The sequence below is a fragment of the Arvicanthis niloticus genome, chromosome 1, assembly GCF_011762505.2.
Source record: "Arvicanthis niloticus isolate mArvNil1 chromosome 1, mArvNil1.pat.X, whole genome shotgun sequence".
Lineage (NCBI taxonomy): Eukaryota > Metazoa > Chordata > Mammalia > Rodentia > Muridae > Arvicanthis > Arvicanthis niloticus.
The window spans coordinates 82,405,985-82,433,981 of NC_047658.1; the positions used below are offsets into that span (position 1 = coordinate 82,405,985).

A 27,997-nucleotide genomic window follows, 5' to 3' on the forward strand; every position below is an offset into this window, starting at 1 on the left:
TGCAATCAACTGTCCTGTCATGCTGGAAGATGATGGTGAGGGCTCCTGTATCTTCTCATTCCCCACACATCTTCTTCCTTTAAGATGCCCAGAAGCTCCTTGTGAGTGGAAACCCAGCGTTGGCTTCCCCACAGTACTGACACATACACAGTACTAAATATGTTGAACTCATGATGTGTTCAGTATCTCATTAATGTCTGAAGCTACTGAGTAAATGGAGCTAATCTGGTTCATCATAAGCTGACATTTGCTTATAGACATTTGCACTATAGACAAACTGGAAATGAGAGGAAAGTTGAAAGACAGAAGGGAAAGACTTTGATGCCATCATCCCTAAAGAACCCTTAGGATTTCTACCTTTCCTTTGAACATTTTCTCTAGAGTATCATTTGTGTATCATTGTCTTCTTTTGTGTTTGTACTCTGTATATTGCCTTTTCTGCTTCTTTGGGAAAATGTTTTCATTGCTACCAACTTTGGGGAAGGCATTACTTTAAGAAAGTGCACTCAATATGCCCATGTAGGTTACACAGCTTACTTTATGCCTCTTTTAGTTGGTACCTTTCTGTCAGGATTCATGGCCTGTCATTCATTGGCCTGGTCACCTGCCCTCAAAGGATTGCACCTCCATCTTATTAGGTATTGGATAGTGACCATGAGAAATAATGAAGAGGATTGGAAATACAATGCTGAACTTAAACTAGATGCTCTGTGAACACTGATGGCCTGGGAAGGGAGCTGTCTGGGAAGCGTGGGGTGTTGGCAGTCACTCTGCCACTGTTCTATGGTTGCAGGCTACACTTCATGCAGGTGGACTCGGTTCAGCGATGGATGGAGGACCTGAAGCTCATGACTGAGTGCGAGTGCATGTGTGTCCTGCAGGCAAAGCCCATCAGCCTGGAGGAAGACATGCAAAGTGACCTTATCCTAGCAGGTGGTCCTGGTCCAGGAGATCCTCTACAGCTGCTCCTGAAGCGGGGCTGGGTCATCAGCACAGAACTTCGAAGGATCGGACAGAAGCTGGCCCAGAACCGCTGGGCACGTGTGCACAGCATGAGTGTGCGTCTGACGTGCCATGCACGCTCCATGGTCAGCGAGTACAGCTCCATCAGCAGGACAACCTCACAGGAAATGGGCCAGGTCAGCCATGTTGGGATAGAGCTAGTAGGTGCTGGGCTGGGAATGCCTTCCTGAGTTCTGGGGTCTGAACCTTTCCTGGCCAGTAGCCTCTCTTGTCTAACAAAGTAGAGAAGGATAGTGAGGACATGAAATGAATAAATAATTTATGCAAGGCATTGTGGCAGGTGTTTTCTATTTTTTATAAATATCTCATTTAACCTGTGTACCCATTGTGAGCAGGTTGACAGTGGGTAAGTATATTAAAAAGAAAACCTGAGTACAGACTGATTGGCTTCAATTGTCAGTCCACACTATGTGACTTTGGCAAGTTACTTGACTCCTCTATGTCTTAGTGCTTATAGGTATAGCAGCATGTTTTCTAGGAGGATGACTGGGTTATAACATGTAAAACATGTCAAGCAGTTGACTGAACAGATTCGTATCATGGTTGAGAAGATAGCCGCTTGAAGCTGAGCCATTTGCCCGAAGCTAAGCAGGGGATGATGTGAGGAAGGTTCAGATCCAGATTTTCTGATTCCAAAACACATTAGAATCTTCCCAAAGTCAAAAGTGTACTGACCATTTACCCTCCTCATCATCATTTTTCTCTCTCTTTCTTGTATCTTTCACCTCAAACGTTTCCTTCCTTCATTGTGCAGGCATTCATTTCTTTAAACTCGGCTTAAACAGCTCTTCCTCCAGGAGGCTTCCCAGATCCCACAGTATAACTAATTGCACACCAGCCTTCCTTAGTCTCTCAAAGCAGCTGGCCCTGACCTCCTTGGCTATCTATGTCCCAGGTCACAGTGTGTTCTCATTTCTCTGCCTGTTTCCCCCTCCACCTTTATGCCCCAGAGTGTCCAGTGCAGCAGCTGGTCCTCAGTGGAATCACACTGATCTTTTCTGTTAACTACAGGCGGAGAAGCTGCTCATGGAGAAATGCTCTGAGCTCTCTGTAGTCACGGAGAGGTGAGTACGCCCTGTGCTCTCTGCTTGACCAGCCGGCCTTCTGGCTCTTGAAGGGACTAGTCTCTCCTCTGGATGTCAGTGGTTGCACTAGGTGGTGGTAGGCTGGAGTTTCTTTATCTGGGCATTCTCAGAAAAAGTTTATCTTGAAAAAGTTTATTCTTAAAAGTTTATCTTGAAGTCAGTATAGTGATGCACGTCTGTAATTGCAGCTCGTAGAAGGCAGAGGCAGGAGGATCGCTACAAGTCCAGCATAGTTTGCATAATGAGTTTCAGGCCAGCAAGGGCTACATAATAAAACCAAAAAGTAAAATGAAGTAGTGAAAGATTCCCATGAGGTTCTTGTCCCATGATCAGAGGCTAGGGAAAGGTAGAAGAGAGCCTTGGGTGTTAGTGCAAAGTTGTTTGAGGTAATGAAATAATGGGGAAAGGTTTCCTTCAGGTTTGAAGAACTTCTTTGGGCTACAATCTGAAGGCAAGAGCCAGGTAACATGAAAGTTGAACTCACACATCCACACATATGCACAGAGACAGAGCTGTTCATAGACACCCACTCTCTCTCTCACACAGCCACATAAACACACACTCAGACAACCACCCACAGCCCCTCCCCACTCTCTCACAGCATAAACATACCCGAGTTCACGTTCAGACGCACACATACACACTCAACCTCATATTGACATATATCCAGAGTGTGTGTTGACATGCTCCTTTACCCATCATGCCTCAAGCCTGGAATCTGACATCTGTGGGAAGCCGGAGAATCTCTTTCCTTTCTGGGTAGAGTATTCTCAGGTCATGGGGTGGACCTCAACTAATCCCCTCTGCTTTTCTTGTCTGGAAAGAAAAACTTTGGAAGCAGCTTCCCGCCCCCCCCCCCCCCATATTGTGGCAGCAATTTTTTTCCTTGTTAAAAATAAGTTTCAAACTAAAATAGAGCCATATTATTTTTCTCCCTCAATGTCCTCTCATGCCCCCACTATCAACTAAGTCTTTTTTATTTTGATTATTTTATTATTATATACATACATTCCTGTGTATATGTGTCTGCATATGATGTGTGTGTGCATGCATGCACACACACAACTTTCTGAGTCTATTTTTCTATTTTGGTGGTATGTGTACGTAGTTTCATGGCTGAGCACTTTAGATTGAACAACTTATAAGAAACAAGGCTAATTCTTCTCCCATAGTCATTCATTGCCTGTGAGTCTTTGCCTGAGGTGGGATCCTCAAACTTGACCTTTTCCATGTTAATGTGTCCATTGGTATTGCCATTGCTTGAGTCTTGTTTGTGCATAGGCAGCAATTCTTACAAGCTCTATAGAGGGAGCACTACCTTCTCCAAAGGTAACTGCCCCTCCACCCAGGCACCACCGAGACCAGACTACTTAACCTTAATGATAGCCCGCTATCCCAGGGAGAACCCACTGACTTTGCCACTCCCTCGTGATAGCACTTTCCGCCAACAGGGAAATGTGATGAGCCAGCACTTCTCTATATACCAATAGGCCAGGGGACAATCGGGTTGGCAGATTCCATCCCTGATTCTCTTGGGATCAGTGTCTTCCCTCTAGTCTGTTCTTCCCACACACCATTCTTTGAGCAAGTTAGGTTTGCCCTAGCCACAGCTGTGGTTCAACCAAGTACTACTCCTTCTGGTGACTCACTCCCTGGTTCTTTCTCCCAGGTGCCTCCAGGTGGAAAATGAGCATGTTCTGAAGTCAATGAAGGCCTGTGTGAGTGAGACCCTGAGCATGCTGGGCCAGCACTTTGGCCAGCTACTGGAACTTGCCCTCACACGGGAAGTGCAGGTCAGTGTGGATTGGGAGACAGAGGACACTGTGAGATCAGCATGGAGGGAGGGGCACTGAGTGATTCAGCCAGACTGGGAGAAAATGCAAAGTGGCTTTGAGAGGAACCCTCTTCAGACCACCACTGTCCTTTCCAGCATCTATGTGGAGATTGTCAAGATTCAGTCAGAATTTCTGGAACATCTAACCCAACTCTGGAGTTTCCAGATGTGAGAACTGGAGTTCAGAGAGGAGAGAGATTTAGCCAGTCACAGGGCAAGGTGCTGCCAGAGCCTCCAGTATTTTTCAGCACTGTTCTCAGTTCCCTGAATCTTCTCTGTTGAGCTATTATTCACAGCGCACACAGGGGTCCTGCTGATCTTGAAGAAGATAAGCTACCAGGACTGGGTTGAGCCAACTTTTGAAGACCTGGCCATAGAGAACACTAAAAAGGTCATCCTCTGCCTCTAGGCAGGCTCATACTTGATTCCAGAAAGAGGGTGTGGTGCAGTCTTTAGTCTGACAACAGATGCACCACAAACTGGTTCACAACAGAGCCAATGTCGAGGTCCTTAATGTCGCTCCTCCCCACCCCTCTGCATGATCTGCGAGGTGAAACTTTCCCAGGAATGAAAGCAAGAAGTGAAGAGCAGGTAGGCAGGCTGGGTTAAATACACACTATTTCCCTCTCCTGACTTTGTTATTCTTGATGCCTCTCAATACAGCAGGCTCCATAAGGTTTTCATTATAAGAGCTATTTACATGTTATTTATAGTCCAGGAATACTGTGTCACATACTTACCATTCTTTCCCACCACCAAATAAAAGCCTCCCATAAATAATAAAAGTCTGATTTTCTCCAAAATAGGCCTCTCCAATGAGCTCAGAGATTCTTCTCTTCCTTTCCTGTGTGTATCCCAGTTTGCATAGGGTCTGGCTCTTATGGCCTGATTCTCCTGCAAGTCCTCTCTTGGTCCTTGTTCCTACTCCTGTGCCAGTGCAGCTGGTCCTAAGTATTCTCAGGCCACAAGAGGGTCCTCAAAGGGTACTCTTCCTATCCTTAGACTCAGAAACAAATGGAAGGAGGGTTTCAAGGCTGCATTTGTGCTTTGGGGCCATAAGGACATTGGGGCTCTTGGGCACAGGGGCTCTGAGATAGGCACTCTTAGTGAACCAATGTTATCAATGACATGGAAGAGCAAGGATGTTCACTTTAGAGTTCATGTCACAAACTGAAGCATTAAAACAAGTCTGTCCATGTTGGCAAGAAATTCTAGTGCATGATGAACAGAAATATTGAAGTCTGAAGAAGACTTAAAACTCTGGGGTCCCATTTCATCAGAGGAATTTCTAAGCAAGGGTAGTGCATCTTGTTCTAACAGGGAGCCATGGGGTAGGGTTTCTTCTGCCTTTATGTCAGAGAGTTGTGGGAAAGGCCAGGACTTTCTGGAGACTTGGACCATGTATCTGACAGCCTAGGCCAAGCTTCATTCTGCTTGTCCCTCATTCTGAATTTATTCAGAGTAGGACATATTCCTAAGCTTCTGGCTGGCTACTGTCCTACTGGAAGGTATGACTGCCCAGACCTCTGATGCCTGGCCTGGCAGCTGACCTGTATTAGCTACTCTTGTGTTACAGGTAAATCCCCACAGCTCTGCTTTTCAGGGAGGGATGACAAAGTCTGTCCTTGATGTGTCTGCATATTTATTTTCTTCCTGATAACTTCCTCTTTTGGTGATTTTCCCCTTTCTTCTCAGCATTCCCCCATGGTGTCTTCCAAGTCCCTTACAGGTCCAGCTTGCCATGCTCACCCTGAAGATTGGACGAATCTCACCTTAGCAAATTCCTTTGAAAGACAGTGGTGACTTCAGGAAACATATTAGCTGTAGACAAGTTTTCTGATGTTGAGTTTACACACATGTTTATTAAACCAAGGACTCAATGTCATTCCCTATGATGCTGGGGGAACCTAGGATACCAGGAACCTATATCTGGAGTGTCTTGATATAAATAAAACAAAACCTCTTCATCTGCACAGGAGCTTCTGTGATGCTCATTCTCCTTTGCTGATCTTCCCAAGGATCCATGCTACCTTGGGATGGTACCACCCAGACTCAGGGTGGGCTTTCTAGCCTTCTTAAGCCTCTTTGAAAATGCTTTCACAGGCAAGCTCAGAGATGTATCCTCTTACATTCACAAGATCTTTGTCTCCCTGCAGCAGGGATTTTGATTTGTTTTGTCTGTGTATTTCTAAGGCACATATCTCTTGATGATTTGAACAATACAGGTGGAGAAGGCCAAGCGGTATATTTCAAACTGGTAGAAACACATTTTAAAAAGTTAAATGTCTATTTACTTCTGCTTGGATCCTGGGGCAATGCTTTTGGCAGCATGCATTTTGGAGACATTCCTTTACCACTATGGAGCTATGTTGGCTATTAAGGCAGAGTATGTGAATCTCTAAAATCACATATAAATAGTGAAGCAATTCATACAACAAGAACAATAATGACATATTACTCCACATTGTCCTGACTCTTCCTGGAATATAATTAAGTCCAGTTTTGGACCTCTGATTAGTTATTGACAAAATGCCTGGCAAAAAGTATCTTAAGGGAAGATGGTTTTACTTTGGCTCACAGTTTGAGAGAAGACTAGTCCATGTGACAGGAGTTCACAGTGGCAGGAACATGCAGCTTGTACACCTCATGTTTGAGAAGAGGGAAGTAGAGAGCAGAGATGGCTAATGCTCAGCAGACTTCTTCCTTCCTCCCTTTTTATTCATCCTGGGATTCCAGCATGCTGAATGGTACTGCCCACAGTCAGGGTCCCATACCTTCCGTCTTTGTTAACCCTTTCTGAAAACCTTCTCACAGGCATGCTTAGAAGTGTATCTCCTAGGTGATTCCAAATCCAGTAAAGTTGACAATGAGAATTATTCATCATGTACATGTGGAGATAAAAGGTTTTCAGAATATTTGAGGGAGGCAGGGAGATGCTCAACCTAGAAGTGAGCATTAAAATCTAACAAAATGCTTTGGAGTACACAAGAGAAGTGTACTAAGGTCATTGGATGTAATCTCCAGGATATTGCATGTAGAGTAGTAGGGCCTCCCAGCAATATGAGGGGCTGCCCTAGCTAAGGTGGGCCAGTAATAACTGGAGGAGAGAGATAGTAGATTGAAATTGGGTTGAATGTCCTTCTCTCTCCACAGGTGGTAATTCTATGAATGTGGACATCATGGGGTGGAAGTAGTAGACTAGGCATATGGTTTCAAACCAAGAGTTCAAATCCTGACTGCTACTAAGTCATTTTGCACACTTGGCCAAGTCACTTAATCTTTCTAACCCTAGCTTTCATTGCTGTTACAGTGGGTTGGGTCAGGGTAAATGAAATTACACAAGGTATTTGGTGACACTTTCTGGATTGTATATTATTAACTGTAAATATACTCTACCTTAAAAGAACACAGTAGTTTTTGCTGAAGGAGTGTCCTAATTTCATAATTTTGTATTGATGTTATTTTAACTACTTGGTAAGGAGGGTATTGTTTAGGCTGGTGGCAGATGGAGCAGAGGGAATCCAGCTGTCTGTGGGGCATCATTTATCTTCCTGAAGCTGCAGTCCCAAAGGATAAATCAGCTCCTTAGTGGGTCCATTGTCAGAGACCAGTTTACTTCTAGGTGCTGAGAGGCAGTTTATGATGTCATGGCCATGGAATCATGTCTATGTTTCCTGACAATTGGCCTAAAATTTCCTGACAATTGGCCTAACATTTCCTTCTGATTCTTTTTGCCACTCTCAGATTTTGCCCAGCAAGTTGTCCAGAGCAGGTGAAGCAAGGCTGCAGTGAGATTAAATAGCAGTGCAGAGACAGCCCAAGTGCACTTGCCAGAGAAGTGGCATTTCCAAACATTTCTTCCATCTTATTTTATAGATTCCTGGGAGAAAAATCAAATGGAAAACAACTACTGCTTATCCAACCAGGGGTGGGGGATTAATCCAGTTTCTTTGCAAGGGGGTGTATTCATTACTCATGGCTATCAAAAAATTTGTTAGGAGCAATCTGAGGAAAGAAGTTTGTTATGACTTTATGTTTGCAGGTGAGTCCAAGTCAGGGCAGCAGGGATGCCAGTGAGGTCATATCACATCTGCAGTGAGGATGCAGAAAGGTAAATGCCAGTTCTCAGCTCACGGTTTCCTTATTCACACTGGGAATCCAGCCTGTAGAATGGTGCCACTCACAGTTAAGATGAGTTTTCTTAGGACTGCTGTAGGTATTATTGGAGTTAATAAAGGCACCAAGGAGTGTGATATAAGTGTATTAGAGATATACTTGTGGGTCAAGGGACCACATCTTGGAAGAAGAGAACAGATACCCACAGATACCCTTTAACTAACACATATAAGCCAAGGAATATGCACACATGTACAGTCAGACTAAATAAATATAACAAAATTTCAAGAAAATTGTAGTGCTTTTATATTTATAGATAAAAACTAAAGCACAGAAAAATAAATTCCCTGAAGTTACACACATTAAACAATAAATTTTAGATTGTAAAAAGAGAAGATGAGTTTTCTTAGCTCAGTTGACTTAATTTAGAAATCACAAGCATGCCTAGAGATATGTCTCTCCTAGGTGATTCTAGAGCCTGTCCAGTTGAAAACCAAAATTAGCCAGTATAGGCATTCTGGTTTCCTTCATGGCTAGAGTCTAGGCTGTCTCCCCAGTAATGGGGAGGGGGTTTCAGAAAATTGACTGGTACAGGTTCATCCCAAACTTAACTGAAGTGCCCAGAAAGTTAGTAGCTCAGACCTAGTATTACCTCACTACTGCTATGCAGGCCAGTTCTCAGCCCCAATGGCAGAAACTCCAGGCATCATTTTGTCTTTAGATTTCATCCCTAGGGCTCCCAGAGGCCTTAAATGTACACTACAGCTGAGAAAAAAAGAGAATACAGTCTTAGATGTGGCCTGGACAGGAAGACAACCACAGTATTTATTTTAGTTGTCCATTGCCACAAGCACATGTGAACATATACCTGTGAGGGGAAGTGAGCCACTGGAGATTAATTATGCTACTGTATTTACCATATATGGGAGAAAAATGTCCCTGTTCTCACAGAAGGACATTTGAACATTTTTCTCCTTCCTGCAAAGTCAAGAATTTGTAAGTACATTGCACGGATGTGCTTGGTGTGCATTCTTTGGCACCCTCCATTGCTGAATAACTTTCATGTTTGCTCCCATGTATGATGCGCTGCCAGCCCTGGGGTTGCATTGACAGGACTCTTTCAGGTGACCTAAGCTGATGATCATTGAACCATGTTAGATGCACTGCTTTTCTCAGTTTCCTGACAGAGTCCCAGGAGACATGTAAGCACATAGCATTTTAAGTAAATCTATTTGTAGATCTTCAATTTTCATTTTTTCTCTCCCAGGAATGCATGTGGGTTTTGCTAGCAATTCTGTAACTTCTTAGAGGAGACTTATGGTTATTACACATCCCAGATCCCCTGTCCCCCCAAATCCTGGGGGTGGGGAATCAAGTAAAGGAGAAGCCTTTATCCAGGAACAATAAAGCCCTCAGGCCACCATGATTAGTTCTGAAGAATTTTGCACTTCTGTGTTGAGAAGGGCATTATAAATGTTTTCTCTAGAGCGGGGGTTTCTGAATTCAGATAGATGGCAGAATGTATAATTGGAGGTGGGGGAGTTGTGGAAATCTCTAGTTATTTTATCTTTTCTTTCTATTTTATTCTAGAATAGTGTATGGCTCTTGAATAAGAACAAAGAGAAGAGTGGTAGGGTATATCAAGTCTTTAAAATGGCTGTTTTAAGCATGTACTTAAGTGGAAACCATTTCCTTTAGCCATTTTTTATATTCATTCCTAGACGATGACACTAGCTGAAAAGAAAAGTATCTCAGAAGAGCCAAAGTCCTAAATGATGCAGATTATGCTGAATGCAATGGGCTTGATTTTTATTTTTTTTTTAATTTGATGTGCACTATTTAAAAGACCAGTTAAAGTCTTTTTTGTCAAAGTATTTATACTAGAAATATAATATCTATTTAATACTTAAAATCATAAAATTAATTACTAGCAGCTGGACTAATTCCATTGATTATATATGACAATGTAATATATTTTAAATACCTATTTCATCAAGATATGTTTACAATAAAATTTTTGCTTGTAAGAATTGTAGTTATTAAATTTTTTCCATGTTCAACAATTGTTCTGATGGTAACTGTGATGTCAATCAACCAGGAAAAGCTTGGGTTTGTTTGTCTGTTACACTTGGAACCTTATAGTAAAGGTATATAAAATAAAATGTCAAATATCAGTGATAAGTATCATAAGAGTGATTAATCGCACACTTTAAAATTTAAGTTCATTCACATTAAGGAAAATTTTGAGAGGAAAGTACACTGTGGATATAAAGTTAATGAGAAGTTATAAAAATGTCAAAAAATATTTTTCACATATATTAAATGATGTTAAGATGTTTTGATATTCAAATTACGGTGACTACATCTGAGTGATGCAGGGATTTTATTTTTATGTCAATGCATATAATCTGCGGGAAATTGCGTAATATTCCGAAAATTTTTAGCTGTCAAATTAAAAATATGCAAAATTGTAGAGACAAATAATGTTATGTCAGGATGTTGCTGTCGCTACTTCCCACTAGAAGATTGCTTTGGACTTGGGTCCCTTGGCTTCTCTGAAAGATTTCTTTCTGGTTTCCACTCTTGGGCAGATCCCAGGCACCTTTGGGTTGTGAGGACTAGCTCCGGAGCCAGCCACTGTTCTCAGAACCATCTCTCCATACCTCTGAACAGTTCAGACTTGAGTAGTATTTATTTGGGCTACATCATTGTGTTTCAGTAGTAATCTGGTCCCTGCTTGTCTCTCTTCCACTGTTACACCATCACTTCCAAAGAGACTCCACCAAATTCTCCACTTCATAAGGCTCTATATGGCCTCTGGATCTGTGCAGCTTTTCTCATATACTTTAGTTTTCTGGCACATTCTTTTGTATTGTTGTATTTCCCTTTGTTTTACATTTTTGTCTAGACTTAGGGATAGCTCTTCTTCTTGAAAGAAATGAAATCACCCACTTTGGGGCCTTCCAATAGCTTCTGGTTCTCACATTTTATCTACACTTACCTTTCTACATGGGGTGTTGTCAGTCAAGAGATATTTCACCTCTGAGAAAGAGTTAATGCAACTATGGCTTCACTTGATACTTTTCCAGGTTCTGCCTAGTCTTCCAGTGCTATCCCTCCACCCCTGCCTCACATCATGATTTCTCCAATCTGTTCCCTAGGACATGAGCAATTCTTCATCCCAATTTCTAGAACTTTCACTGGGACTAATAAATGCTGGTGCAAACCAAGATTCAGTGACTGCTACTGATAGGACTGGATGGCATACTTGCTTTGCCTTCTAGCTTTTCTGATCTAAGGGAAATTATGTGCACATTAGTAATGGGGCTATTGAACTCCAGAGTAGAAATGCAGTCTTATTTGTCACTTTTTTTGTCATTGTGACAAAGTATCTGACAAAAGCAACGTTAAAAGTTGGGGAGGGTTGTTTTGGTTTACTGTTGAAAGAGGGGTGTTGTCCATTATGACAGGAAAGGCACTGTAGCAGGAACATAAAGTAGCTGGTCATATCGTGTCTTCAGTCAGGAAGCAGAGGTCAATGCTGGTACGTAGCTCACTTCTATTTGGGACTCTGGGTCCTGGCATGTTACCACCCACTTTCAGGATGGGCCTTCCCTCTTCAGTAAACCTTTCTAGAAACACTCTCCTAGATGCACCCACAAGTGTGTTTCCATGGTGATGTAAAACCCAGTAAGGCTGGACACAAGGGTTAACCATCACACTGGGACAAAGTCCAGCTCCTAGAGACTATGTGTGTTTGTCCTTGGTCAGTTTTGTGTACTTCAGGTCCCTTAAATGTGAGTTGAGAGTTGACTTAAAGATTGCCATTGTTCAGACTGACAATGTTCAGAGCTTCCTGGATTCCACAGGAGCTTTTCATTTGTTTTTCCAAATTTATGCTGTAAGAAAGTATGCCTACAACTTTTCTTTGTCCTTAAGATAATTCTGGGGTGTAATTGCTGTACATATGTGTATAGACATTAACATGAAATTATTCTCAGACTTAAATGGTCTAACATTAGCAGTTGATTGCAGAAGACATTGGGCTTGAATTGTTTAATTTAATGCTAATTTGCTTCAAGTGCAAACACTCATCAGGAACATTAGGTAATTATCATTTAGGTACAAGACCCCAATATATGAAACCTACATCTCCATTTGAGTGTGTATTCCTTGTGTGGCTGCTCATGGAAACACTGGGGAAGGAACGTAACCTGTATGTTCATTATTGCGATCCATGCTGACAAATCTTAGCTAACAACTCTAGCTTTTGTTGATTCCCTTGTAGAAGGTACCTACCAAATCTTAGAGAATAAAATTTTTTATATGTAGTTTGCTTAAATACATGCTTAGTCTAAGGCTATTTGTTCTATGTAGAAGATTACTATGCTGTGTGTGAATAACCCAAATCTCTTCATTTTAATCATTTTATAAGTGGTGAAACCAAGTCCTAAGAAGTTTATCTCATTGTCTCAAACCCACAAAATGATGACTGCTAATGATGTTTTACTTCACTGTGTACCTCCAGACATTTTCTCTGTGCACGTTGACAAGGTTGGGATAAGAGCATCCTCACCATGAGAGACAAGATGCTGTTTATCTCAACACTGTATATATGGGGAAACCAAGGCAAAGAAAGACTGTAATAAATTCTCTGCTCCAGGGCACAGTACCACAAGTGGCAGAGCCAGGATTGGATGGAACTCAGGCATTTTAGTTTTAGAATCTTCTCTTAGCCAAATGCATTCTTAATTAGCATAGAGAGCTAAAGGCAAGCTGAGACTAGAGCCTGAATCTTCCTTCAAGAGTCCTTTCTGCAACACCAGGGTTATTTAAAAACATAGCCATTTTAATATTTAAAAATAAATAATAGTGTAGGTATTGCAGTACATGTCTATAATATCAGCACTCAGAGACAGAGGCAGGAGGATTGTAGATTCAAGGGTGGCCTGACTTGCATGAGACTCTGTTTCAAGATAAAATAAGAAAGGGCTGGAGAGATGGCTCGACCTGTAAATTGATTTCAGTACAAGAATGTAGACTTAAATTCAATATCCCAGATTCACTCATGTTAAAGAAGCCGGGTGAGTGGTGTATGTCTGACATTCTAGAGCTGAAGAGGAAGACAGAAAGACCCTTTGAGCTCACTGACTGATTGGTGATCTCTGAGTTCAGTGAGAGACCTTGTATCAAAATATTAGATGGAGAGATACAGAAATGCACATTCATATACACATATGCAGATTTGTGCACACACATGCACATATGCATGCACAGATATATCTATCTGTGCACACACATGCTTGCAAAAACACATACATACGTGCATGCACACATATCTGGATAAACACACAGGCATACACACATGCTCAAACACATATATACAGGTATACACACTTGTGCACACACATGCATATGTACAAACAGAGAGCCACTGAAAGGATACCTGAGATTTGCACCCATATTTTGCAGTTTTGTCTTCTCATAAGAAACCCAGGAAGGCAGGTTTCCATATCCACAGTTTCCAGGGGAAACTTGAACAACTGTATTCATTAGTAGGTAAGAACAGCTGATAATCAATATAAGTCACATGTGCCAAAGCTAATGGCTGATTATGAAGTGATTTCAATTTGTAAGGCTTCTCTCCCCCAGAAATTAGCCAAACTCTTCTAGGAATCATCTTCATATCTTATTTGTTAATGGCTTTCCTGGCTCTTCCTTAATTTTGTGGTCCTATATGTAACTCTCTCCACATACAGTAGAGTGTTTCATCTTTGATGAGTATAGCATTCATTACTCTTGGAGGTACCTACCTGTCAGTAGAATTCTGGTGTCACTATTTGTCATAGTTATATTCCACTGCAAATGTCCCCCAGGCAGGGTCATGCTACTGAAGCATGCTTGTCTCAGCCCTTGAACCCATCACCACATGGAGTTCATCCCTGTCTAACAGCCACCCCAAATCAGCAAATTCTTTGGCCGTAGGTGTGGGCCCTCCTTTGCTGTCACACTGATGTTTGTTTATTTCAACCGTGATTTCTGTTCTCACTGTGAACGCATAGACAGCCAACTGGTATATGCAGAGGCCTTCAGGAACCAGAGTAGAGCTCATTTGATTTCTGTGCACTATTGGTTTGAAATGATTCCTCATCTCTGCATCTTTACAGTGGGGCTCAGACCTCCCCTACAGCTAGGGTCTTATCACTCCCACAAGTAGGTGGGACAGTGTTGTAGATCCCACGGAGGCCATTAGAAGCAAGGACCAACTGGTATTCTGTTGAGAAACAAGAATAGAGGGTTGCTAGAAATCAGTTAACCAGCTAACTTTTCTTTCCTCTCAGGCACTTGTGAGAAAAATTGATACCTCAGACAATATCTACATCATGGAGTCTACCACGGGGAACCTGTTCAGCCTGACCCAGGAGGGGGCTCCTCTATGCCGCATCATAGCCAAGGTGAATTTCGTGGCTAATACTCCCTTAGGAGGCATTGGATGAATTTACTTGAATGCATATGGTAGTATTGGGGCAGAGGAAGTGGGGAGGGTATTTGGGCTGTCTCCCCACAGAATCTGTGACTCGGTCATTCAGCTTGGTGGAGGGGCTTGGTCTGCAGAGGTCACTTGGTATTGTGCAGAACAGAGATATTCTTCAAACTCTCAACTTCAGTTTGGTGATTAAATTCATACAGACTTATCTGAATTTCTTTTGGAACAAAGAACATTTTCCTCTTAAAAAAATAAGTGGCAAATCTTGGCTGGCCCAGGTACTCAAAACCTTCTTTCTGTGTGCTGGTGCTGTTCATGTAGACAGTGACTACTACCTGCCCCCTGCATCCCCTCCCCATGTTTCTCTTTCATGAAAACACAGGAAGGCAGATGTGAGTTTGAATCTAAACCAAAGGTAGTGTTTAACTTCCTGCTAGTTAGTCTCCTCGGAGGTCTGGAACCCACCCTGGGTTAATGATTCCAAGCATGTCCAGTGGCAGAAAGACCTGGGCAAGAACCACAGGCGGTTTTCAGATCCTGGCCCTGCTGTTAGCTTGTGGCAGGAGGCTGGCCAGGCCCTGGGACCAACATCCTTACCTTTGTGAACTGTGGGATTTTAAAACACATTCCTAATCTACCACAGTGTCTGGTCTTGCTGGTGGAAAAACATGTCTGCACTTCACATTTTGTCAAACTCCAGTCTGAGCAGGCAGCCGCGAAGAGCTGTTTGCCTTATTTGGTCACTGCTTCCTCTGTTTCTTGACCTCTCCCACTCTCTTCCCAGCTGCCTACACAACTCCAGGCTCCCAGTGTATCCTGGACTTAACAGCCATGGCTAGAAGTTTCAGATATTTGTCCTGATGCTTTGAGCCACGCCTTAGCCTCTCTAAGAGAAGCCACGAGTCTTGATGAATATTAATGACAAAAACAACAAAAACCTATGCTGTTCTGGTTGTTCCTCCCGTGGAGGCTTCAGGCTAGTACTTTTTGTATAGTTACAGTGTTTGGTCCATACACATCGACTGAGATGAGCATCGGTGGTCTGGTACACACAAAAACTCCAGGACTCACAGTATTTGAACACCTTGTCCAACTCATGCTTGAAACCAGATTTTCCTATCCATGTTTTCTGCATTTCAGAAGATTAATAGCTTAAAACTTAGAGTCTTTCCCTGACAAGGCAAAGTCCCTGCTACAACAACTCCATCTGTCTCAATCATCATTTCTTCCTTCTTGGCTCCTGGTGCATTGCATAACGAATGATTAACTATTCCTGGGTATGAGCCTGGTCAAAGTCAGGACTGAGAGGTATTGGTGGGAGCTGGGGAGATGTGGAGCCTGAGTTTTCTAAAGCTGGAACCAGTCACTGTGATGGTGATGTGGTGGTGGTGGTGGTGGTGGTGATGATAGATTAATGGATCAGTGTTAAAAAAAAAAAAATACAGCATTTCTATAGCATTTGCTATGGGCTTGATAATATTTTGAGTGCTTGTTTAAACTTACTCAAAGACCTGTGTAGAAGTCAGATCTCACTCCCACTGCAGAGGTGGGGATATGGGAACTGATAGAATTTGAGCTGTACAGCATTAAAGGCAGCATGCCCCTGGCTATTCTGAACTTTCTCCCAGCAGTGTGGCCCTCTCCCTCTCCCTCTCCTCTCCTCTCCTCTCCTCTCCTCTCCTCTCCTCTCCTCTCCTCTCCTCTCCTCTCCTCTCCTCTCCTCTCTTCTCCTCTCCTCTTTTCTCCTCCCCTCCCCTCTTTTGTTTTTTCTTTCCTCCTTCTCACTGTCTTCTCCCAAGTCCTACTTCCTATTGTTTCTGTATCTCCCGTTAGTGACATGGATTCTGTGCTGTGCTTTTCCACTTGGTATCCCATCTAATGGACAACCAACCTTAGATGTGTTAAGAGTTACAATTCCTACAATCTTTTTGTGTGTATATGTGTATTATGTGGTGTGTATATGTGTGTGCATGTGTTTAGGTCCACATGTCTGTGCAGCTACACATGTAGGCATTTGAAGGTCTGAGGTTGATGTTGCCTGTTTTCCTTGATTGTCCTCTGTCTTGTATATGGAGGCAGTCTCTCTCAATTCAGAACTCACTGACTTGGCAAATCTAGCTAGCCAGCTTGTCCTAAGAATCCCTTGTCTTTACCTTGTGTACTGGCATTGTCGGAGGGTTCCTAAGATAACTTGGCATTTATCTGGGTGCCAGGGATCTGAACACTGGTCCTCACAGTTGTGCACCAAGTGCTTTACCCACTGAGCCATCTCCCCAGACCCCATAATATGCATCTTTAAAGGGAAGACGCAGGTTTTCAGAAGGTCAGGGCTTGTCTGAAGTTGTAAGTTCAGAAGTCCATATAGAACTGGAACTTTAATCAGGTCTTCTGATCCTAATCTTCACCTAAACCTTACAGCATCTGGTCCTTGGGATGGAGCAGACTGAGGGTAGAAGTGTGGAGAGCATGCAGGACTGTGTTCCATCTTTTCAGTCTAAAAGATGGCAGGTTGAGTTCTAGTAGCAGAAGCACCATATGGGAGCTCAATGCTGGAAACATCCTACCTCAGACACTTTGTAAGGAACTAACATTGGAACCCAAGAGACAGGTCCATTGTGGTCTTCTTCATGACCCTTCTGGAACCCAGAGTGAGCTCTGGGCCATGAATATGCCCAAGCTGCTCCTAGTTGAGAGACCTGAGGTCTATTCTCTCGGTATATCTCTACCCAGATACCCATGAATGATCCCATCATCTCATGATGATGTTGGCAACCCTCTCCTCTCCCCAAGCAGAGGACATAAAACTCTACCTGCTGTGTCACAGTTACCTAGCTCCTCTGTGATTCCTTGCATCAACAGCTATGCACCCTAGAGTGGCCCCTGCCAGCATCATAACAGCTCATCCAAGCTGTCTGAATAATTCATACTTTTATGCATCTGGGCTTAGAGCCCAGAGCTTTCTATAAAATTAAACAAGCCCAAGCCAACAGCGTGATCTGCTAGCTCAGGCGATCCCAGTGTTACTCCAGAATAAGTGCTGCTGTCAGGTCCTGGGCGGGGCTCTAGGGTTGTCTATGAGATAATTCATCTAAACTCCTTGGTAGCTCTCCTTCCTGACTCCCCCTATCACATTCCCTGGACCTTTCCATATCTTTCATAAAGGGACATACCCACCTTCTGATGAGGAAGCCTTCTATAGCCTAACTCTCATGCCACTGTCCAGAGAGCTAGCTCCAGGCCCTTCCACATACATCACCTTGGCTGCTTTTCCCATGAAATAGTTACATAGCGTTTTAGCCCAAACTAAGCAGATGTGGAGCCAGAACCTGAGATCTGCATCCCCTTAGCCAGGGTCTAGGATTTTTTTTCCTTCTATAATTGAAAATGACAGGGAGGACATTTTTGACAGGCTTGGGAGAAGTCACAATGAGGACCCAATGCAAATTCAGAGCTCAGAGAGATTTGCTGCCCTCAGGGCCTTCTGAGGCAAACAAGGCTGCCACAGTCTTTCCAGCTTTGGTCTTGGGTTCCTTAAGAAATAAAACACAACACAACAAACAAACACCAAGAACAAGCCTCCCAAACCCCAATAATTTTACTAATTCTTTGAGAATTTTATAATGCAACACAATTATTTTGATTATATCCACTCCCAACCCCTAGTTTTTCCAAGATGTCTACAATCCCCTCTCAACTCATGTCGTTTATTTTTTAAAATGTTTTTGAAAATAACTTTTTTGTACCCCCATATACTTCTAAGTACGGAGCCTTCTACCAGAGCATGTATCTCTCAGGAACTTAAGGAAAACTGACTCACCCTCTCTCAGAAGCCATCCTCCACTGCCCTAGCTCCTCAGTCAGGAGTGGGAGCTTGACTAGCTTGATCTTGCATAGGTCTTGTGCAGACAACCCTAGCTGCTGTGGGTCCTGAGTGTAGTGACCCTTGATTCTTGAAGAAAGGGTAGGATAGATCCCAGTTGAGGCTAAGCACTCCACAGAAACCTAGTTTTTGCACTTTGACAGGTTTCTTTGTCCAGTACACAAAGAAACTTCTCTGATGAAAACTAAGAGCTGCCTCTGGGTAGAAAGATACACATTTAGAAGGCAGTTCAAGAGATGGTATCTATGCAGCAAAATAATAGTAGTAGGTTCACTCCTGGGTGTATGAGATTCTCTAACCATGGATTCTTTGGTACCATTTACTCATTGCCTTCTCCCAATATAACTATTTATATATCAATCACCAATTTAAAAATCTAATAAAAATTATATATACAACTTAGATGATTAAATATTAAAACACGCAAATATAAATATCTATTCATATGTATGATATCTTGAGAGAGACTTGATAACCAGCGAGGCTAGTGGCAAACAGCTTAAAACTCCTGTTTTTTTTATGTTTCTGTAACTTGATTGTGCTTTATTGACTGTCTAAGCAGGGTTCTTATGTGAAATATACAGGTATCTGATGGGAAAATAAGAAAGCAGGACAAAGGATTATCAATGAAGGAATCACAGGGACGGGCATCTTTTCTCATGTTAGGCATAGTTTTATTGTAATAATAACATGTATTTGAAATCAGAGGGGTTCTGTTTCGTCATTCTACAAACTGTTCCCAGATTGAGGGGTTCCTGCTCTGTGCTCCAGAAACCCTGCCCCATGCCTTCTTTTCATTCATCTCTGCCCAGCTTTGCTCCTGATTTTAGAATTGTCTCCTTTCCCTGACAAACCACAAGTTCCGTATGGATGGGAACCAAGGCGGTATCTGGCATGTACACTACTATATTTTGAATCTATGGATGCATTTTCTTAGCTCATCCCCATCAAAGCAACCACCCCAGAAGGAAGTAGGGATAGGAAGGTTTGTAATCAGTGTTAGCTGGTTATAAAACATCAGGAATTAGTAAATAACCATCTCCCTGAATTGGACCCCTTCATTTTGATCCCTATAGTGGTCAGAGAAGTAAAACTCTTAGAGCAAGTAGGGATCCTGAGCCTCTGTTTGGAGTGGAGGGGAAGGAGATCTAAGGTTATTTCAGTGCAGTCATGGGGGCTATGCTGGTTCTTGTTTTCCCTGAGGGTGCTCAATCATTATCGTCTCAGCCAGCCATGGCAGCATCCCCAGAATATGGAACAGGGCCCTGACAGGGCATAGTATTTTGGTGAACTTACCTTCTATAACATGTTTCTCAATTCTGGGAACAGGTACCAGGATAGGTAGACTCAAACGTGATGGGCAAAGTTAAAAGTGACTATCTGAGGGCTTAGATCCCCTGCTCACTCAGTGCCACTTCTAAGTACCTTCTAGTCCTCAGAAAATGGAGAATGAGGGAAGGAGTCAAAGCCAGAGGGAGTACTAACTTTTTCTCAGGATTCACAAGGCAGTGTTGTCTGTGAGTACTGTGGTGTATCCCCTGTATGGTCTGTCGGTGCTCACTTTATACACGGGAGGATGGTGTGATTACAGAATATCTCTTATGCCCATATTCCTTCTGGGATGCACACTACTGGGTGGTCTCCACAAGATGAGAGCAGAAAGATTCCATCAGCAGTTCCAACCAAAGACAAAGACTCATGCTCAAGAGCTGCAGGAGTGTCTTGAAAACAGTTGTTTGTTTTTCTACAAGCAGGAGTCAGGGTGAAGTAGATGTAGGGGAATAGAGGGGTTGCTTTCTCTATATGGCCTTTAGTGGCTCATTTTTTCCATTGTATGGTGAATATTGGACTGGATATAAAACTCCTTTTCTGCCTGCCTTCCATGACAGGGGAAAGAGCAAGGACAAGCATCATGGCTGATAGATTAGAAGTAGGTGCTGAATTCCAGACTCTGTCCTTTTATCTGCTTTCACCAGTTTACTGGACCTGTTCTGATGACTTCAGGCTGGGTCTTCTGAGGGCTGACCTGAAGGGTCTTGATTCTCAACTCTACCAAAACATCTGTTGCTGGCCCCAAAACCATACTTTCAACTTGGACAACCAGGGATGGGGACATCACTGTTTAAATGTGTAAGGAGAGTGATCCAACACATGTCTACCAAACGAGGGCTGTCAGTTATTTTGAGTCAATCTAGGGAAGTTTATGAGGTAAGATCATTCTCTTCTTCTCCACAGGAAGGTGGGGTTGTAGCCCTCTTCAAGGTCTGCCGGCAGGACAGCTTCCGGTGCTTGTACCCCCAGGCACTCCGCACACTGGCCTCTATCTGCTGTGTAGAAGAGGGTGTCCATCAGCTGGAGAAGGTAAAGGCAGCTGACTCATGGGCTGAAGTCTCTGAGCCCGCTGGGTTAGGAGCCTGGTGTAGCCATCTGGTCTTCTTCCTATAGCAAGTCTATTCTAATGTGCGTCTACCAGGCACTTTTCAGAAGGCGCTATCAGGGATGTTGACTGAGAAGTCTGAAGTAGAATGTGACTCTGGGGTCTAACCAGGAATGACAGGGTATAATTGTTGTCTCTGAAGCTTGTTGCCTTTTTCTGCTAATCTAAGCCTACTCCTGGAAGTTTCTAGTCTCCACACAATTTAGTCTAGGCCTAGAATGTTTTTTCAGCCTCTGAGACTTGCTACTGAATCAGCTCACCTTTTCTTGTTCTTTCTGGTCTCTGGCTAGCTGATTCAACTCAGCTGTTCTGAGTCAAAGTCCTCTCCAAGGTGACTGATTCAAGCTGGCTTCTCTCTGCCTATGACTTTTTGCTCTGCTTGGCCTCAAACTAACTCTGGCCATCTCTTCTAATCTCCTGGTTCCTTATTATTTTATGACTCCTGTCTTCACCTGTGTCTAGCTTGCTCTCTCTCTCTAAAATGTCTCTGTAACTGTCCCAGTCAAACTACCTTCTCTCTCCTTCCTTTTTTTTTCTCTGCCTGCACTGCTCTCTCTTAAGCAGCTTCCCTTTCCTCTATCATCTTGTGAGAGTTGGGTGTATCCCATTCTGTCAAATCTTTCTGATTCATCACTTTGTCTGCCACTCAATTACACATCACTTTCAAACATTGGTGCCTCTTTGCTCTACAAACTAACTCTACCTTCATTGTGGATTAAAGGTGTATGCTAAGGATTGAGCCATTCACAACTAGAAACTTTTTTTTTTTTAAATTAAATAACACAACTCGTGGTTCACAGTATAATCAAATAGCCAGCAACAGAAAGGGACACTAAGCATTTACTAGGTGGGGTCACTGACCAAGAGAGTCTAGTGTGTGAGACAAACAAGGTAGGAAAGTTGGTAGAGTGGTTTGAAAGTTTGGGATAGTTGATCATTTCATAGCAGGAAGTCAGAGGAAGTGAATCTACATCATTGGTGGATGAAAGTGGCAAGGACAAGATGCCCCTGGGTCCATTGATAGTCAGTTTTCCATCTTTGTGACAAAATACCTGAGAACATCAGCTTAAGGGGAAAGGGCTTAACTTGGTTCATAGTTCAGTCCAAGGCTGATGGGATCCATCACACTGGGCTTGTGTTAAGGCAATGCATCATAGTGGTCACAGTGGTAGAGGAGGGAAGGAGATGAATAAGTTGGCTACTTTATTATTTATTATGTTATGGTAGCCATGGAAAGCAAGAAATACACAGACACACAGACACACACACACACACACACACACACACACACACACACACACAGAGAGAGAGAGAGAGAGAGAGAGAGAGAGAGAGAGAGAGAGAGAGAGAGAGAGAGCTTTTGTCTTTTGTTTTCATTCCCTCAGGGCCTTGACCTGTGGGACGGACGACACTACCCACATCGAGGTCTTCCCCACCAATTCCACATGTCAGTTATCTCTGGAAACTTCCTTACAGACACAAACAGACCTATGCTTTACTAACTTCCTAGATGTCAGCCTATCCAATCAAGTCAATCAAGACTATCACAGGTGTCTATGTAAGTTGGGAGGGTTCCATTCCATGAAGGATTGTACAACTTGGGTAGGAGAAATGGAACCAACCCAAGGGCTTGCTGGACCAATGTATTACAGGAAGTGTGGGGTCCAAGAAAGAATTTGATGCTCTGGAGGCCATAGGTGCTTCTGTGTCAGCCCATCCAGGGGCAATGTATCCAACACCAGCTACTCTTAACCCCTGCCCAGGATGTGAATCTGGGCCTGCATATGGATCTGAGGGACACTAGCCTGGAGGGTGGGGGAGCCTAAACTGATATTTTAGGGTTTCCAACCTAATTTGAATATTCTTGTGACTTAAATCCCAGTGTGTCTCTGGACAGGTGTGGTGACTGTGGGATTTGGGGTGCTCTGTATCTGTTCTTGAGCATCTGTTGGGAGGAAGAACAGTTTTCCTCCCTTCATACCTATGTCCCATAGCCTGAGCCTATCTACCCAGATGGCTCCAATCTTTCCCCAGTTTCTTTGCTTAGATCTGACTCATAGGCAACCAGTCACCTGCCTTCTCACCCTGCCTCTTTCCAAATACATTCCCATGAGCAGGCAGAGGAGTAGGAAGTGCTCTTGGTTGAGGTGGAGGATGAATAGTGAGTCTGCATCTTTTACAGCTCAAGGGTGTTTTTCTGAATGGGGAAGCCATTTGTGTAAGGTCACATAGCAAGATAGCAGAATGCTTTCCTCCCACTTGGTTATTAGCTTTTGCACTTAGTGGTACGTTGAGCGCCCTAGATTGGAGGTAATGGGTTGAGGTTAATGGTGCCCATGCCTGGGTTACTCAATGAGCAACTGGGCTTGGAGGAGAAAAGCTTAAAGACTTACAGCAAGGCTGTGGGAGAGTTCAAACCAAACCCTAGATCCCAAGACTAAAGCAGATATGATTTCTCTCCTTCCCAGGGTACTGACTGAATGTAGATGTGTAATGTGTTATGTGTGCACTTGCTTGCATGGTGATGAGAAAGACAAACTCAATGAAGGGAATGGCTAAGCTTATGTGATGTGTAATCCACCATCACGCTGGCTCCTGGAAATCTTTCCTGAATAGTGACTAAATGGCCAGATGAAGTATGCCTCTCATTTTCTTTCATTCTGGCTTGGTAGGGCTCGGTAGGGAGCATAGAGGAGTAAGTAGGTGGACTGAGATAACCAGACCTTCAAAGGCAGTCAGATGCTTGGCTTTAGTGAGCTTTGGGGGTAGCAGGAGGAAACCAAGGAAGAAACATAGCAGTACTTTCATGCTCACAGCTGAAAGCTGCAGCTGCAATGGCTGGAGGCAGTTCACTGCCCCCATCTAACGCTGCTCATAAAACGCTAGGATTCTTTAGCTCATCTTTTCCAAGGCTGAGTTGACTGAATATCAAATGTTGCTTTTTGAAGAGGGAAAAGGATGCTAACCGATGAGACTCAGTGTGTACTGGGGCCTGGGCTATTCCGGTACACGCATGCCTTCAGTATCACACCAGTGACTTATGGGCCAAACACTGTAAACACCTCCTTCTTTTTGATGAGGAGCCAGAATCCTAGACAGTTTTTGTGACTTGTCAAAAGTCATCTCATTAGCAAGTGTTAGAGGTAGGATTTAAGCCTTGGTTCCAAAGCCACTCAGCGCCCCTGCCTTGCTTGCTTCATGAATACTCCAAGAATACTAAAAAAATTTCCTGCAACTCAACCCAGGTCCCCTGACCCCCACCCCAAAAGGAAAAGAGATGGTAGGCATTTCTCTCCTCCATGTCAGATTGTTAAGGGTTGATAAAGTCCTGGTCTCCTTCAGTCACCCACTTTAAGTCACTCACTGCTGCCTTTTCCTTCTGGCTGTCAGTCTCTCACTTCTAATCCACTCACTTGGCCCTTCATGCTGTTCAATGCTCACTTTCCAGACTCATCCTTTCATCATGTGTCTGTTGGGAAGCCATCTTTCCAGTGCAGCTGAACCCTTCAGATGTTGAGAGGCAGTCTGTCCTTCATCTAAACTTGATTCTCCTTGCTTGTTAAGTTTGGAGAACTTGCAAGTTACTTGGGATAACTTCCTGAACCTCTTGGACACATTCCTGATTTAAAAACACTAAAATTTCACAGGACTATTGTATACATGGCACTTAGTGCACAGTGGGACTGGATCACGATTTTCATGATTGTAGCTGGGGCAGTATTAATGGTAAGGGCTTTGGGAGAGACTGGACTCTGGGAGGTTACTGTCTACAGGAGGAAGTGGTGTAGCCCTTCTGAAATGGGGACTACAAAGGAATGGTTCCCTTGGAGCTAGGCTCAAGGTGTTAGTGAGGGAAGGTCTTTCTAGAAAGACTGAAAGAGTCTTCCCTGTAGAGATCTAGTTTACTTCAGCCACAGGCTCCACTCTGTTTTGGTACCAGGATCAGTATACTTCTAGAAGTCAGCCATGCTTTTCCTGGTCCTTGGCAGATAGTCATGTCTCACTAACTGGCCCCGTGCTAGGCTCAGAGTAGAAGGTAAGCAGCTTGCTCCAAAGCCCAAGTATGGAGAGCCTGGAAGTACAGATAGAGTGGAGGCTGGCTTGTGACCTTAAGGAGGCTCCCTCCTTTCAGAATTTCTGGATTCCCGGTGAAAGAGAACCAAAAAGCCAGTGGAGACCTGGTCCCAGTGGGTGTATAGAGGTGCTTGAAGGTAGCAGGGGAAAGCAGTCTTAGGAGATGCAAAGGACACTATGGCTGTCCATTGATCTAAGGAACTTCATGCTCAGCGAATCAGGGGAGCCCAGAGAGATGGTAGTGTTCTCAGGACCACAGTTGGGAGATGACTGGAGCAAGATGACCCAGATCCCAGACTGGAGTGAGAGCAGACACTTTTAGCATTGTCTTCTGTGGTACTTCCCTTGTTGGAGGGTAGCAATATATTGAGTCTCCAGATGGAATATGTGCATGGGACATATGCTGCCTATGTCTTGCTTGCTTGTCCTATAGGGTGGTCTAGGGAGACTCTGCATTGTCCCCCAAAGAGACTGGGTGCCAATGATTTTGCAATGGCCATAGGAAAGTTCCAGATGTGACTAAAGTAAGGGCCAGGTACTGCTGACTCAAAGAATGGGACCAAAGATGAGGGTTAGTGCTGACTGAGCACATGGTCCAGATGAGATGCGGAACAGAAAGATACAGGTCTTACAGCTGTAAGAGGTTAGGAACTTTCCAAGCCCAGTGCCCAGCCAACCGTAGCCAGCTCTCAAGACAGTTCTAGAAGTTTCCCTTTAGCATTTAGACAAGAGAAAGTCTCATCTCCCAAAGAACATTCTTTTATTTCTACCCCATCAGCCCCTCTTTTTTGTGTGTGTGAGAAATAAGGAGTTAGTTTACTTTGTCCTGGAGCCAAAGGGAGAGTTTAATGAAAATCGATAAAGAAATTAAGGATGATCAGGGGAGGTAGAAGCACTCAATTTCAAGTCCAAGGAGAAAATCTCTGGGGTGTGAGTGGATGTGAGAAGGGAGACTGCTGCTTACCTCATGCAGCAGCTCACCTTTCATGCTCTGGGGTGCATGGAAAATAGAGGCAAGGAGGTCTAGGCAAAGACCCTGGGCAGGAAGAAGTGGGCTTGGTGGTGGTAGAGGTGGGGAGGGCTCCATTGCCTGCTTGTTAGGAGTCTCTCTTCACTGTGCTCTGCTTGGTGGTCATGAGTCAGAAATAGTACATTTAAAAGAAGTTAAGCAGTTTCTCCCATCCTTTTGCCCTTTTGAATCTCACAGTTGTTATTCAAGTAAGGCAGGGAGTTCCATTCTGTTTTACCAACGTTTAAGTTGAGGCTGACAAGGGTAGACACTGGGAGGCACAAGCCCAAACTGGGAGCCCCGTGCTTATCCTCTCTCATTCACATAAATTCCTTCTCCACTCCACGATTCAAAAGTGGCGATAGTGGCCACAGTGCGTAGCCCCAGCACGAGGCAGGGACTTACTGTGCTAGTTCCAGTCCTGATAGTTAAGTGAGGCTGTGTGGGGAGAGAAGGCTGTGGATACCAGGTCTTTGATTTGATTCACAGACCCTTCCTTCCCTAGGACAGGCTCTTGATTAAGAGACAGGGGTGCTCTGAAAACAGACCCCCAGATGCTGCCCTCTCCTCTCTGGGGCTCAAGTGCTGCTTCCACCCCATACCCGATGATGACAACGACTTCAGCTGCCCTGGGAACAGGCTGGGATTGAACCGAGCGCCTCAGAGCTACAGTCAGCTAGCTGGGTTGCTCTGACTGGGGCGGGGCAGAGGAGGGGAAAACCGTGACCCAGTATTCTCTGAAGGGGTGCGGCTCTTCCTTATCCCTTCCAGTCTGTCTCCCAGAGGAGGAACAGAGAGGATTAAGGCTTGAAAAAGTAGAATCCAACCCCGCCTCCCCCACCCTCCCCAACATCCCGTGTACCCTCTTGCTTTTACTAGGATTCCACGGATATGGTGGGCCAGTACTGTTCAGAGTGCTAGCTGGGAGCTGCAGCTTTCCAACCTGAATTTGAAGGGTTGGAGCTGCTTGACAGTCTGGATACCTAAGTGATTCACACTGGGGCTCTGTGGGACACCATGTGCTATGCAACAGCGGCCCCTGGCGGACAAGAGCTCCACTGGCAGCCTTCTCAGGCTGCCCAGGGCAGCATTTTCCTGGAACTGAGGTGGCTACTGGGCTCTGGGCCCCAGCATCAGCAGTTAGGACCAGAAGATATATCCTGTGATGTACCAGGCGGGCAGTGGTTAAAATTCAAGACAACCAATGTATCTTACAGGGATATTATCCTCTAGGTGAAAGATGCAGACAGATCTTGCAATCTACTATGTCCTAACCCCTATTGCTGAGGCTTCCCCAGAGGATCAGCTATGCATCTTTTACAGTTAATTAATTAGTTAATTAATTAACCAATCATGTGTAATAGAGTGACCATGCTCACGTGCCAAGGTTCGCATGTGACGGTCAAAGGACAGGAGGTCTTGGAAGAGCGAGTCCATTCTTTTCTTCCATTATGTGGGTTGAGGGGATTAAGCTCAGGTCATCAGGCTAGACCTCTGGCTCTGCATTATGTCTGTTGGGCACAGAAACCCTCCTGCTTCCCAGGCTATGACTGAGCATGTTCCCTGCCAGTCACTGCCCATGGCACGCAGGGCTGGAGATGCTGTCCAGCTACACACGTAACTTCGAACCCCTCCTGGCTCTTTTGAGGTAAAATTGGAGTGATGATCTTCTGCGTGCTTTTGGTACAGACACCCGTGGCCCCTTGTGTGGTGTATTCTCATGTGGGGCCTCTGCCTCTGCTGGACCATCTTAATGGAAGTTTTTTTGTTTGTTTCTTTTTGTTTGTTTCTTTTTGTTTTCTCACTTCTGCTTGTTGACTTCAAATTCAGAGTCAGCTCTGACCTCCTTCCCAACAGCTCTCTTGCTTCATTGGTGCGCTTACCCAGAGCTCTGCCTGGGCTTCCCCACCGAGGGACACTATCTTGATAGCTGCTTTGGCTTTTCAAGGAAATGGCTTCCTTTTCCTTGCATACACACACACACACACACACACACACACACACACACACACACACCTCATAACCACATGATTCCTACCACCAGTCATAGGG

The 27,997-nt window shown here is 44.0% G+C and overlaps 1 protein-coding gene across 3 annotated transcripts in view; it reads left to right on the top strand.

Moving 5' to 3' along the window:
* Positions 1 to 27,997, top strand: part of Insc (INSC spindle orientation adaptor protein) — a 110,725-nt gene that overhangs the window by 50,679 nt on the left and 32,049 nt on the right. For 2 of the 3 annotated variants that reach the window (XM_034513373.2, XM_034514006.2), the window contains exons 3-7: positions 794 to 1,139; positions 2,035 to 2,087; positions 3,778 to 3,901; positions 14,400 to 14,513; positions 20,661 to 20,786. In XM_034513373.2, the coding sequence (XP_034369264.1) occupies positions 794 to 1,139; positions 2,035 to 2,087; positions 3,778 to 3,901; positions 14,400 to 14,513; positions 20,661 to 20,786 (763 nt within the window). The remainder of the gene's footprint in view (positions 1 to 793; positions 1,140 to 2,034; positions 2,088 to 3,777; positions 3,902 to 14,399; positions 14,514 to 20,660; positions 20,787 to 27,997) is intronic. The other variant, XM_076941292.1, reaches the window with a different exon arrangement.